The sequence below is a fragment of the Caretta caretta genome, chromosome 10 (assembly GCF_965140235.1).
Source record: "Caretta caretta isolate rCarCar2 chromosome 10, rCarCar1.hap1, whole genome shotgun sequence".
NCBI classification, from domain to species: Eukaryota; Metazoa; Chordata; order Testudines; family Cheloniidae; genus Caretta; species Caretta caretta.
Genome location: NC_134215.1, coordinates 72,540,104 through 72,555,193, shown reverse-complemented (window position 1 = coordinate 72,555,193; position 15,090 = coordinate 72,540,104). Strand labels below are relative to the sequence as shown.

At 42.7% G+C, this 15,090-nt stretch overlaps 1 protein-coding gene across 4 annotated transcripts in view; it reads right to left on the bottom strand.

Moving 5' to 3' along the window:
* Positions 1-6,986: 6,986 nt before the first annotated feature.
* SV2B (synaptic vesicle glycoprotein 2B) overlaps positions 6,987-15,090 on the bottom strand; it is a 99,626-nt gene continuing 91,522 nt past the window's right edge. For all 4 annotated transcript variants that reach the window (XM_048868201.2, XM_048868202.2, XM_075133187.1 and 1 more), the window contains exons 12-13: positions 14,742-14,901; positions 6,987-12,734 (exon numbers count right to left, since the gene is read on the bottom strand). In XM_048868201.2, the coding sequence (XP_048724158.1) occupies positions 12,551-12,734; positions 14,742-14,901 (344 nt within the window). In that variant the 3' untranslated portion in view covers positions 6,987-12,550. The remainder of the gene's footprint in view (positions 12,735-14,741; positions 14,902-15,090) is intronic.

Here is a 15,090-nt window from a genome sequence, read left to right as displayed (position 1 = left end):
TTGTTGGTCATTGTGGAGCAGTTTGTTGATAATGGAGTTGTGAGAGGGAAAGGTGCTGCTAGGAAGTTTTCAAAGGTTTTCTGTTCCGCTTGTTGTGAACTTGGAATAAAAAGCATGAAAGTGCTAAATTCAGCACTTGAAGATTTTTGAAAAGCCAAGTGCAAGATTCTCTTCTCAGCGTGAAGCAGAAGATTTCAAAGTTAAGAAAGAGCTCCCTCTGGAGAAATATCAGCTCTTTCTGAATTCACACAGGCCCCTTTGGACCTGCTCCAGTTGCTGTCCTGCCTGAGGCGGTTTGTCATAGACAGCAGTTTGATGCCTCATGAAAAATATTGGGCAATTTCAGCCCTGGTGCAACTCCCTTCACTTTACTGGGGTTACACTATGCAGGAATGTGGCCAATTCTCTTTCAAGTCAGTTCTGTTTGGATATTGTATATTGACTGGATCTCTGCTTAACTCGTTTGTTTTGAAACAAAAATATTTCCAGGAAAACACAGTCTTTTGACTCTCAAAAAGAGACTGTCAGTATAAAATTCATCTGTTGGCATCAGAACTTAAATACCCAGGTGAGAGGTACCTTATAGAGAGAGACAGATTGGTTTAAAAATCTCCCTCCTTCTACTAGATTATTCAAATCAAGAATTTTTAAAACCAAATGTACTTTGTGTCATGCATGCTGGTTATTTCCTCTTTGCATTTAACAGGGCTTTGTCAGTAAAATTAGACTGGTTGGTTTCATTTTGGTTTCTAGTCCGTTTCCCTTTATAGTCATTGCAGGAACTAGCCTAAAACCTTTCTTTGGGGTTGCAACACTAGAGCAGGAACTGTGGAAGGTGGGCCTGATCCAAAGCCAATTAAAGCTGACAGAAATATTTGTTTTATTTCAGTAAATGTAGGATTGGGCCCTGTTTGAATAAAAATCCTACTTACATTGAAATTTGTTTAAAAAAATAATGTAAAAGGTTTCCATGTCAATTGAGTTTCATTTTTTTAAAAAGACCTTTTTTGTGACGAGATTTAAAATGGGGGCCGAAACTAGTGAATGTTAAACCTGTAGCCATCGCACTCATATAAGACAGGGGTTCTCAAACGTCATTGCACCGCGACCCCTTTCGGACAACAAAAATGACTACATGATCCCAGAAGGGGGAACCAAAGCCTGGGCCCTGCCACCCCAGGGTGGAGGTGGTGGGCAAAGCCCAGGGCTTCAGCCCCAGGCAGAGGGCCTTTAACCTGAGCCCCGCCACCTGGGGCTGAAGCCCTCAGTCTTCAGCTTTGGTCTTGGGTGGTGGGGCTTGGGCAGTGGCCCCAGGCCCCAGCAAGTCTAACGCCAGCCCTGGCAACCCCATTAAAACAGGGTCGCGACCCACTTTGGGGTCCTGACCCACAGTTTGAGACCAGCTGCTCTAACGCATTGGTATGTGTGTTACAGGTCCTACTCAGGGCCCAGTCTGCAGGATATATGAATCTGTTACAGCCTTTAGCTAGCAATCAGTGGCTCTTTAGCTCAAATGGTAGTAGCTTGTGTTTCTTGTTTGTTTGTTTTAAAGTTCTGGAGGCCCCCAGTTCAATCCCTGGTATGTTGGCCAAGACAGGGAAAGTCACAATAATAAGTCTGTGTTGTCTCAGGCCAAAGGTTAGGAGCAGCTCAGGTTACATGGGGTTGAGCAGTTGTGAAATAAAACTCCTGTTTTGTTGTTTTTTCCGTGTAACTCTCCTTTCTAACAGGGGAGAGGAGAAATGCAGGTGATAGATGAAAGGGACATAGAGCTGATTGTAAACACAATGCTTTTCTATCTCTTTAAAATTCAGTCATAGTCAAGAACAATGATTGTGTGGCAGCTTCCTATTCAACATTGCTACTGATTTGACCCAAGGGAACTTAGAGCCGTACTTGCTAAGCTGACAGAGCTGTGATAGCACATTCAATTCTTGTGCCTCGCCCAAACAGCCCTTGGGGATGTCTTGGCAAATGGAATTTGTTATTGTGGTTGAATTGTTGCTCAGAGCTGCAGATCAGCTTGCTGCATTCACAAGCACGACGTTGGTTACTGAACCAATGGAGACACCTTGGCTCTAGAGGGGAAATTATGTGGGCACTGAAAGAAAAATCACCCCTCAAAAGCCAAAAATTCCTTAGGCAGATCCTGCACCTCCCACAGGAAAACCTAGAAGGCAAGATGGAGAAAGCTCCCTGTTGAATCCCCTGTGGATTTCCCAGCAAATTCTTCCATCAGCATAGAGGTGGGCCCAGCATGGAAGAAGCTGGACATTTACCTAATCAAATACCACTGATCCCTTGAGATCCGGGTGGTTCTCAGGGCTTCTGACCAGGGTTATCTAGTTACCTGAGCTTCTGAACTGCTCCTGCCCAATGAGGTCTCTTCCCAGTCATCATAGCTCCTGTGAGCTAGGGAGAACATGGCTTACCCAGTGGGTATTACCTCATGGAGCTCTCCCTTAAGGGGACGTTCAAAAGTATGGAGGAAATCTGCTCAGGAGTTAATACTGTCATTGGTAATTTCACCATGAGACCAAGGGCATGACGGGTATTCAGAGACAGGGGAAGCTGTATAGGGATGATGAGACCTATAGGGCATGATCTGGCCTCCTGGGCTGAATCCTTCTGCCTCTGTTATGCCACTTAGTATGGCTGCAAGTCCCATTATTTCCCTCCCACAACCCACTTCTCTGTGAGCGTACACACACACACACACACATCCTTTGTGGCTGGTGGGAGCGTGAGATTCATCCTGCCAAGATGGGTGTTTGAGGGTGAGTCACAAAGGAAAAATGGAATAGAGGAGGAAAAGAGATGAACCAGTTAAAGAGAATAATCAAAAGAGAAATGGACAAAACTCCTCTTACTGGTTTCCTCTGCAAGTCTAGGACAGCAACATTAACTCCACCAGTAGTGACAGGTTTCAGAGTAGCAGCTGTGTTAGCCTGTATCCGCAAAAAGAAAAGGAGTACTTGTGGCACCTTAGAGACTAACAAATTTATTTGAGCATAAGCTTTCCAATGAAGTGAGCTGTAGCTCACGAAAGCTTATGCTCAAATAAATTTGTTAGTCTCTAGGGTGCCACAAGTACTCCTTTTCTTTCCACCAGAAGGTTACCCTTCTCAGCCTGTAGGGGAGGGACTATCCCCTGAGATTTTTGTTCCATCCTAATTCCATCCTTCCATGTTAAACGATATTGGCATATTTCTAACTTTTTCTTCTGTTTATACAGTGCCTAGCACAATGAGGTCCTGTCCCATGACTAGAGGTCCTGGGAGCTATCACAATACATCTAAGAAGACGATGATTTTTCTCTGATCTTTGTAGGCCAGCAGAAGTCTATTTTGTATGTACATGCTGCCATCTAGTGGTACCAAAGAGACTTAAGTTATTTCAGAGGCAAGATGGGGAAGAATTTGAGAGAAAATCAGCAGAGACAAAATGCAATTAAAGTCTGTAACTGTTTAGCCCATGTGTGTATGTGTGTACAAATACATATGGTCTTTATTTACTATAACAGGCCAAGCAGGTACTACAGAATAAAATGTTCTCCAGTTCAGTTATAACTTTTGAGATGTGAGTAGTAATTGGTTAATTTTTACACTGTGCTTTAAAAATGTAAACTGCTATATAAATATTGTTATGCTCATAATGTGTTATGGTATGCTGCTGTAAATCCACTCAGTGCATTGAAGGTGGCAGAAAAAGTGCTTCTGTTGCAAATCACTTAATCAGTTCTTCTTTTGTGGTAGACACCTGCTCACTAGGAACTGCACTGAGAAATACAAACTCATTTCCTATAGACCCCCTGAGCAGCCCTCACATGGCAAGGATTTTTATTGCTACCAAATTGGGCTCAATTTCAGCCAACAACTTCAAAATCAAGGACTCTGTCTCCTATTGCAAATTCTCTGAGCCAATCATTCTCCCTTTCCAGCTTTTTAAACAGAAAGAAACTCAAAATTGCAAAATTTGGAAGCTGTTCTCAACTTTGAAAGTTCCATATTAGAGGGGTGTTAAGATCCAAGGCCACTAATAACAAAGGGACTGCTTCCCAATAATCTTGATCCAGATTTAGTTTCAGACCACCTCACAGTTCAGGTATATGGTTTAGACCTACCCCCGATTTTAATAGTTGGTAAAAATGATTCAGTTTCACTGTTATTTCTTTCTCCAAAGCTTCTGTGACAGTCACACTTTGGGTGAGGTGCCACAGTGAAAACATTTGAGACATTTGTGTCATTTCTTGGTGATTAATGAGAATCTCAGCCTGTTTTAAAATAGGAGGCACTTTCTAGCCACTAAGTGAGAAGCCGGAGAAGGTCAGATGATGGTAGCAATATGTACAGAGCCTGTGTCAAATCTGTCTACAAATTCAAATATGGGATTTTCCTACTTACTGAGATTTCTTCCTTATGCAGAATGTCAAATAGCCTGCAGAAAGAACCACTTTAAAGCATCTCCAAGGCTTCCAGTGCAAGTCTCTTTGGCCTTTATTTAAAGACCCGCCTCTGGTAGGCAAATGTTTTTTGATGGTGGCTGCTAATGCACAATCCCCTGTATAAATAAAGAATACACATAAGGGGCTTATCAAATGTTGACTCCATAACTCTGCACCCTACCTGCAGGCACAGTTATTGTAGAATATTCCGAGGGTGCCTTCCAGCTGAGACCAGCTTAGTTCAGTCCCTAACAGCTCACTTAGAAAAATGCTCACTTTGGTTCACCCCGTAGAACTGCAGTCCACTGGAAGGCTGAGGGACCTGGGTAAGTCTCAGATTAGGGAAGTTGTCTTACCAATCGAGCTGGAGCTACCTCTTTGTTTCATTTATTCCAGTTGCAATGTGTTATGTTTCTTTGTCCTTGAACGTTTCTCTGATTCGCTTTAGGTTGTTGCACCTGTTCTGTAGATAGAGAACTTGAGCACTGATTGTAGCATCTTTCAGCAAACTAAATTCATTAGCACCACATCAGAGATAGTTCAAAGTCAAACCCTGGGTCCAAGCCCTTGTAAACGTCACTGAAGTTTATGTCCAGAACTGAACTTTGTGCGGCAGGCCCGGCATTCCATCCTATATAGTAGATATAGCTTGAATCTGTGTCTGAGCCCCACTTATTTTTCAGACTTCCTGCTCTGATCTCCATGTGGATGATATATCCATGCTTCCTTGTGCATAATTGTTGTTCCTTGTAGCATATGTTCTTTTAATTTGACTGTAAGTACCTCTACAATTATGGGGCTGTGTGATGAATAATAAATGTACATGGCTACAATGTTTGTGTACACATATATACTATGTGCTAGTCTGTCTACAGCTCTGTGTCCTGCTGTCTGTCAATCTGGCCTCCCTTTTTGCACAGAAAGCCATTAATTGAGTCTGAAAATGTCACTTAGATGTCTACGTACCTGATTTTCAAGCACAGTTAAATATTTAGATATCTGCATGTCCTAAACCATGTCTACACATAATTACAGGTGGAAAATATGGATGACTCCATGGTGATATAGCTTTGTTTTAGATTGGTGGTTGTGATGTTATCTCATTAAAATATGACCATGTAGATCATTGTTGCTACCACTGTTATATAATTGCAACAAATCTTGTACAAAGGGGGTCAAGTAAGGTGTCAATCGAAAAGTTATGATTTGCTGAATATGATTATGCTGTTCGTATGCATGTATCATTTTTGTATTTGAAGTTCTGAGTATTGGCTTTATACCTGTATTTCAAATATGTTTGCTCCTGGGTAGCACCCACAAGGTATTTAGCCTGCACATCTTGAAGGGACTATTCAAGTTAAATGGCTCATCAAGGAACACTTAACTCACAATAGACCATGGGATATGCCTATCTACACTTAATGGACTTGCCTGTGAACATTTCATTTGGAATATAGGTAATGTCTTCTGCTGTGACCAAGCGAAATCAGGCATGGACATGTTACTTGCCCATGTGACCCCAAACACCATCTGCTACCTGTAATTTTGCACAGTGAGTTTCTCTTCACCTGAGAGAAACTATAAGAGGCCCTGAAAACATCTCCATTTGCCTCTTCCCTTCTCAAACCTCTGGACTAAGGACTATATTAATGGGAGCATTCTAACTAAGGGACTGAGGACCTTCCAGTGATTTGGAAGCACCAGAGACTTAACAAGCCAGCAGTTTATTCCATCACTGCTACAAGCCTGATCCAAGAACTTTGCAATTGTGGTACATATCTGATTCCTTTAACCAATTTTGACTCTCACCTTCCTTCCTTCCTTCCTTCTTTATTTTCTTTTTATAAATAAACCTTTAGATTTTAGATACTAAAGGACTGGCAACAGCGTGATTATTGGGTAAGAACTGAGTTGTATATTGACCTGGGTATGTGGATCGGAAGAACCCTTTTGTTTGATGAAATTGGTTTTAAACAACCACTCATATTTAAGTCTAGTGTTTGGGTGTTGAATCCAGGACTGGAATGCCTAAGGAGACTGCTTTTCTGACTTCTTGTTAGCCAGTGCGGTGAGACAGAAGTTTACTTTTGTTCCTGGTTTGGTATATCTTATGGGAGAATAACCACCACTTTTGGTGTGTGTCCTGCTGTGTTTCTCGGCAGTTTGTCCTGAATTTGGTATTCTCAGTTGTGACCCACTGAGTCACGGTGACAGTGGTACTAGCTTATAAAGAGAAATGTTTATTTATGAAGTCTTTTCTTACAATAAGACACAATTTTGCTGTGTCTGGAGGTCATTGTTTTTCTTGGGTGCCCTCTCCATCGGTTGCTTTCAAGACACGAGGTTTTCTGTACAGTACATTAGAAAATATCAGACCTGACAAAACAGTGGTAGGAATGAGACTTAATCAAGTTGAGATTGGCAGGGAGGATACAGGTAGCCTACATACAATGAAGACCCTTATTTTTGAGGTGAACGGTCAGCAGCTACAGCCCTAGTAGAAGAAGGTGAGCTATACATTGAAGCATGGACACGGCAAGAATTTGTTTTATTTCTTCCAGATTTTAATGTGACAGAACAAAAACAAAGTCCATTGCTATGACTCCATTTTCCAGTGACAGTCAGACATGGATCAAACCAACATTTTTTAAAAAATAAAGAAAAGAAACCAAGGAAATGGAATTGGCCATTTCACACATACAGAGTCAGCTGAGAGAACATCTACATGAAACATTCCATTAAATGTACCACACTGGATATTTATTTACAGTGAAACATACAATGCATACAAGTTTAGAGAGCTCTAGAATAACATACAGCAAAGAAGTTATGGGGGTTTGGTTTGGTTTCGTTTGTCTCACACTTCCTGGTTTGTTTCCCCCCGAAAAGCAGCCTTTGCTGATTCAGGGGTGAGCATGTAAGAGAGAGATTTGCCAGTACACATGGAGCATGGGGTTCTGTTACACATTGGCCTGAACACCCCGTGTGTGTGTCTTCTGGAAAGTAAATTCCATTACTAAAAATCTGAGCACTTGTCCCCAAATAGAATCCCATGATCAGATCTGGCTCCATCCTATCTCTGTAATGGATCCCCAGATCTGATCACTACCAACTTAGAAGAAGTTTGGATCTAGCTCCAGATTTTGGATCTGTGGCTCATGTTTCAGTAATAATTTTATGACAGGTTCATATATTGCCTCTTTAAAGTCTCAGAGAGCGGTCCTGAATTACAGCTGACAGTATACACAGAGAGAAGTCACCTCGCCCTCTGCCAAACTGTGGCCACCACTGGGGTTGAATGAGGCAGTTCTAAGCAAGAGGAAGCTCTGCACAGCTAAGGTAAAGAAAGGGATGGAGAGTATTCTATTCAATTAAAGCAACAGGGAACTTAGGGAGGCAGTATGTAATTCTCCATATTAGAATGGGGCCAGGATGCTCAGACTAGCATCCTCCAGTAAGTGCCTTGGCATCTTTATTCTAATAAGATGAAGAACAGCACTAATAGTAATCCTTTGCACTTCTCTGGTACCTCCCACCTGAGGATCTCAGCATGCTTACAAACACTAATGGATCAAGACTCAGGATGCCCCTGTGTTGCCAGTGAGTCTCATCAACTCCACTCTACAGTTAGGAAAAGTCAGCACAGAGGGCCAGATTGTACCCCCTAGAGTCATCCATAGAAGGGATTCTCTACATGCTTCGCTTCTCCTGGCCAGGTGGTAGGGCATGTGTCTCACCCATTATGCCCTGGACTGTGTGAATGGAGAGAGCCAGATGGGCCTTTGGCTGATCCTTGGAGATCCATGGAGTTTGAGGCAGAACCCCCTCTTCATTATGTATTCCTATTGCCTGTGGTAAGGCTAGATGTTCATACTGGTCCCTTTTGGCCTTAAAGTCTATGAAATCTTCTAACTGCTTTGGGGAGCGAATACTCAGTGAAAAGGAAGCTCACTAAGAGGGCTTCCTATAGCCAGGAACCAGTCCCCGCTGTGGATGGTCCAGTGTATCCAGGACATTCTAAGACTAGAGATGACCTTTAACTGTAGCAAATACCAGAAATAGGCAGGTAAAATATTGGTCTTGTCTGAGAAATTACATATGGAAAAGATTTAACAGTAGAGATGGGCCCAGTCCACACAATTTGGATCCAAATCAGAACTTTCCCAACATACAGGGCTGTTGGGATCCACGGTTTTGATTCTGAAAAGGAGTTGGCAGCAGCTCAAAATTCAGATCTGTTTCCAAACATTCCCAAAGTTCAGCATACGCGCAGATCCAGCATTTTGGTTTGGCCCCAAGTCTAATTAAAAACTACAAGGCAGTAAGGTGAGGATAAAATCACTGGATGGTTGGGTGCAGCTTTACAGGGAGATAATTGGGCTGCAGGTGAACAAAAAACAGGATGTGCTGAGGGTGTATTTAGGGATTTGACAGATCTCTGTAATAAGAACAAACAAGGCTTTATTTCCCCATGCTACAGTCTTTGTTATATCCCTAGCATTGTATCATCCCTTCTCAGACTATTGTGATATTAGTGATCAGATGCAGTGTGTGTCTAAGCTTTCACGTTAGAATTGGGCTGGTGAACTCCTCATCCAAAGTTCACAGACAAGAACTGTACCATCCATCAAGATACAAGGGCAGCATCCTGTGCACCTCTGAGTGATTGATTCATAGTCATTAGAGAGGCAACAGGCATTTTATATCATCTAGCTGATGTCCCTGGCTAGTGTAAGCCTGATACCCACTGTCTACTGCTTAGTATTTTGTCCCCACAAACCTATGGAATCCAAACTTCCATCATGCAGACTCTGGGGAAGATTAATCCCTGGAAGAAGAAAGGCTTCTAAAGTTTCAATGACCATCTCCTACTTCCCCATTTCCAATAACTGAAGCTCTCAGTTTCCACCTCCTCAGGAGGGAATTGATGGGTTTTTCAATATAAACACTGTGGCTACAGTCATTGTACAAAGTCAGTGCAGAACACAATTGGGTCAGGTTAGTACTTTTGAATGTCCCAGCACTACATACTTACCTGACTAACAATGCCTAGTAAAATAAATAGAGATGAACTCGACATCACAGAGTGATGCAACACAATCACCCAGAACATGAAACATTCTCCCTAAGTACACCGAGACAAATGGAGTGAGTCGCCCTATAGTGGTTTAATCACAAGGAAGTCTGTGATCTCTTCAGTGCTGAAGTACATGTCTACCTCCAGCAGTGGGCAAGGATGGGATGTTTTTTAGGGAACGCTGCTTTCTCGGACACAATCCTCAGCAGCAGAGAAGGGGTTAAGGAGGTGCCCGTGTACTGCTGCCATATTTAAAAGGACATAGCAGCATTAGCTTCAGTCTTTCCGAGGGACCGGGTGCTGTGCATGAAGAAAGCTGGACCTAGCCCTTTCGAAGACTAGTAGAGAAGGGTTCAAAGCTATCTGTAAGCTGAAGACACGAGGCATAAGAAGCCTAGAATTATTACAGCAGCTCATGATTTTATCACTTTCATAAACCTCAACCTAAATCTGAAAAATCCATAGCCAGTTGTAACCTGAGAGTTTCACAATTATGTACTGCAATTTCCTTGCTTGAGCTGACCACAGAACAGTGAAACCCAATGGAGATTTAGTGTCAGGGCCAAGAAGTCACAGAAACATTTGCTTCCCATGATTTACATATATCTGTATACTTCTACTGTAGAAAATATAGTCCTTACAGTGGTGCCATGAATGAATCCCGCAGCTATCAGGGGACAATATTAATGTGAGTTACTGCTTATATATAACTGCCTCTGTGCAGCAGAGGAGTTAGACTTTAAAGTCTTTAACCCCAGGTATAGGGGATTCAGAGTGGCCATTTTCCTATTCTTAAAGGCAGGGGACCCAGTGGGGAGATCAATATGGCTTTTGGAGGTCATGAAAGAGGAGAGGGAGGACGTGGACAAGGCAGTTCAACTCAGTGGGTGGATGGGGAAAAAGGCAAAAGAAAGAGCAAGTGATCCCCATAACTCCAGAATCCAATCAGCATGTGAGTTTCTAGTGAACTGTTAGCCAAATTAGTGATCATCCCTAGTAGTTTCTGTACAGTAAGATGCATTATTGTATGGTAACTGTGGCATTATAACTCATTTCACTGCTGCCTTGTTGGTAAAGGGGAAATCCTTGTGGATTTTGTCAATTTTCAGCTTGGATCCAAATGTGAACCAGTGATTTTTAAAAGCACAAATGGGAACCTTGATTTTCCTTTGCACTGTGCCACTTCTCCATCAAACTTGACAGTGGCAATAGTACCAAACAGCTTTTTATGTCACAAACTGTCATAAGTGACACAAATTTCCCATGACTCATCTGGTCCCATTAGATGCCAGCCCGCCTCTGTGCCTGCTAATGGTCTGATTAGCATTATCTATGTTGTTATGAGCAGCGGAAGATTTATTTTTTTGCCTTTCATTCTTGCTTCCAAAATATATATATATCCAAAAATGCAACTGAACGTGTACAGTAAAACCTCAGAGTTACGAACATCTGGGGAACGGGCATTGAACACGTTATGTTGTCCTTTCAAATGTTTACAACTGAACGTTGACTTAATACAGCTTTGAAACTTCACTATGCAGAAGAAAAATGCTGCTTTTAACCACCTTAATTTAAATGAAACGTGCCCTTACCATGTCAAATCTTTTTTTTAAACTTTCCCTTTTTTTTTTTTAGTAGTTTACATTTAACAACAGAACAGTACTGTACTGTAGTGGCATTTTTTTATCTCTGCTTCCTGAGGGCGTACTTCCGGTTCCAAATGAGATGTATGGTTGACCAGTCAGTTTGTAACTCTGGTGTTCATAACTCTGAGGTTCTACTGTATCACTTTGTGTCTAGTTGTGTGGCAAAGCCAAAGTCATATAATGAAGAATCATAGGAATTCCAAGAATGATCTTTACAGAATTTAAAACTTCATTATCCCACGTAACAGACAATTAAATGTACTGTACAATGAAAGTTTGCTAAGTGCATTCTCTAGACATCAGGTTAAAAAGCTATAAATAATTGTGCTTACAGTGCTTCAATAAGACCCAAATCTATAGGAAACTCACACATCATTTTCCTTAACTAATATGGCTAAAATGCTGGTAAATTCTAGTAGTTACCATCCTCTAGACTTTAAACAAAAATTGTCCCCTATTTACACCGCATAATATATACACATTTGGTTTGCAGAATCCCCAACATCATGCCAATTTCTCTTAAACAGAACTAGGCAGAAAAAAAATCCTATTATACAAATATCCTAAAATCAACACCATTAAAGAACTGTTGACTAGACAAGAATAACATCTCTTCCTAGGGATTGCTCTGGATGTCTTGGGTTAGTGGGACTGGTTTTTAGTTTTGTTTTAGTTTTAGATTCTTCTTGGTGAGAACAATATAGAGATTTAAAATTAGAAATTGAAATAGGATATATTTTTATTTTAAAAAAATCCCAGCTCAAGAACATGACTAGTGATTCTGGGTGCCCAACTAGAGATAATATAAAGGGGTCTGATTTTCAGAAAGCACTGAGCACTTACCCTCTAAAAATCCGGCCCCTGAAAGGTGTCTCAAATTGGGCCCCCCAAAATCAAGATATTCCATATTACTAGTCATTTTTGGAAATCTTGACCCCCCAAAGCTAGACCTAACCTCAGCAGAGTTGGGTTGTTAACTATCTTCCAGTTCTTTTGCAAGCCAAGACAGCTTGTAAATGCAGATGTTTTCTTGCAATATCCAGGGCATATAAGGGTTTGAATCTGTTCTCCCCCTTGATTCCTGCACACACAGTGCTGCTGTTAATATTTGTGTCAGTTATGCCCATGCATGCATGGGAAGGACAGATCCTCAGTCTCTCCCCAGTGTGGGTTGGATCTAAAGCAAATGAGCAAAGTGCTGCAGTGTGTATGTACCCTGGTTGCAAAGAGCCAATCATGGATGGGAAATGGTCTTAAATTAGGGGTTGTTTTCCCCCCTCCCCATATCTGAGGTATCCGCAGAAAAGGATAAATGGACATTTTGATTTTTCTAGACATGGCTCTTTTTTGTAGCTCTTCTTCATTTCCCTGCTGCCCAACTTCTCACATCAGGACCTGTTCTCGAGTCTCTGGTAGCCTCAGGGCTAGCAGCCCTCCTGCAACCAGCGCAGAGGAGGCCAGAAGGATGGGAACCACTTTGGTTATCCCGACAAAGGAGGCAAAGATAGAGTTCCCCAGGATGGCACCAACCTTGCAGAGACCGTTGAGGATGCCAAAGGCTGTTGATCTGCAGGAGAGGAAGAGCAGAAAGTGGTGATTAGGAGTCAGACAGGGACTGCGGGTTATTTGGTTGGTTCCACCATCGGTAAAGGAGAGTTGTGTCATTGCACGACTCCTCTAATACTAGCAGCTCCTATTCTAATTATAGGATGATGCAGCAGGTACTGCTGTCATCCAGTGTGGTAATGGTTACGCTCTTAATGAAGATTGGTTTGAACGATGGAAGTTAATGGAACCTCATGCATCAGAGCACATGCTGTTCGCCAGCAATTGTCAACAAAGAATTTCCCCATCCCCACAAGTGCAGACTTGAACATTTACTCAGGTGCATGTCATGGAGCGTCCAACTTCCTCTGAAAAATCAGATACTGACCACTGCTGGCATGAGGATGGCAGGCTGAGTAGACCAACAGTCTGATCTGATATGCAGAGTCTATGCTCCCAGCAAGTAACTGGAGCCAGACTGAATGAATGCCCCTGAGCTTTTTTGGGGGGGAAAGGCAGGGTATATTTGGGAGCCTTTATTTATTTCCACACCACCATCTCTTGGAGTTCACACAATGCTTAATTTGTGCCTCAGCTGAGCCCCAGCACCACTAGGCTTGGCAGTTCAGAGCCCCGGCACCTCTGGGCTTGGCAGTTCAGAGCCCCAGCACCTCTGGGCCTGGCAGTTCAGAGCCCCGGCACCTCTGGACCTGGCAGTTCAGAGCCCCGGCACCTCTGGGCTTGGCAGTTCAGAGCCCCGGCACCTCTGGGCCTGGCAGTTCAGAGCCCCGGCACCTCTGGGCTTGGCAGTTCAGAGCCCCGGCACCTCTGGGCTTGCTGCAATACTTATGAAAGTAAAAAAGTTACTTGAGCCCTGGCACCTCTTTCATTACAAATAAACCACCAAGTTCACGTCATGGATAAATGTTTGGTTGTGGACATAAAGCGATGAGCACAGCTTACTCTAGAGCTTATCAAAGCCACTCCAAGTGCTGGTTAGAGTGAGTAACTTCTGGAGAGTCAGAGTGCTCCCACACACCCTGATTCACCCAGCAGCTGAGCCCACTGCTGTCACAGTGCAGTCCCAGTACTTCCCTCACAGCCGTCATCAATAGACTGAAAAGGGCAGAAGAGACTTGTCACTATCCTGATGTAGGCAGGCTCTTCTCTCAAAAACTCACTCCTGAAACCTGAATACGGTGCCTCATCTCCCAAATCCACATCTTTATGGGTTGTCTGCAAGAGCTGGAAGCTAAAATAATCAGGAGTGGTACACTGTGACAAGAAACTGGAGGACACATTTCCAAAGGGGCTTCAACCTGTCCTCTAATCACATGCATGCAATTGACAGAGTCTTCATATACAAGTTCTGTCTGTGTGTAATTTACACTTGCCTGTGCAAATACATGTACGCAAGTTATATTACATGTACAATAAGGCTAGTGAATAGAGCTGGGCACAGTTTTTTGGAAAACAGTTTATTTGATAGAAAATGCAGTTTTGGTCAACTGGAAAAGATTTGTGAATTTGACACAGATCATTTTGGCCATTCACAAAACAGCCAGAGGAAGAGGAGGTAGGGTTGCTACTACCACTCCCCTGATCTGCATCTCCACATCACCTTGAACCCAGTGGGTAGGGCACTTACCAGAGATGTAGGAGACCCACTTTCAAATCCTACCCGCCTACCCTGGAACAGACCCCAAATGGGCTTTTCTTTGATTCACTCACAGTGCTGAAAATCTTTAGATTCATTTAGACCCAAACTGTTTAGGGGTTTTCTGATTCTTTTTTTTTTCCAGAACAGCCACCAAACCAACAAATCAGTTATTTGCCCACTTCTACTTCTGAATACCTGTGCTGATCAAAGGTAGCCACAGAAGAAGTAGGACCTCTGAGATTTTAAAAAACAACAAACCCTTCCATCGCATACATTTTAACTCAATAACGGGTTCTTAAGATGTGAGAGTGGCTGTGCCTGAAGTCAGAGAATAGAAATCAAAGAGAAGAATATTCTGAGCATAGTTACCTTTTACTGGTGGGATAGAGCTCCACGGTGATCACATCCAGGGCATTCCAGGCAGCAATGCTGGTCCCACAGAACAGACACTGCAAGCCAATCATCGCAGACTCACTATTGCCAAAGAACAGAAAGAAGCAGCACACTGCAGAAATCAGCATCGAGCCACCTGCCGGGGAAGTAAGGAGAGAAAGCTTGGCATCATTCTCTTGGCATCTCTGGGCAGCCAAATCCACCATTAATAAGAAGTGTCTTCAGATGATGGATTTTCTCCCTAGAGATGAGTGATCTCCACAAGACTCAGCTCAGCACCCAAATGATGCTGTCTAGCTCTTTGGGGCCAGGAAACAGGCTGGAA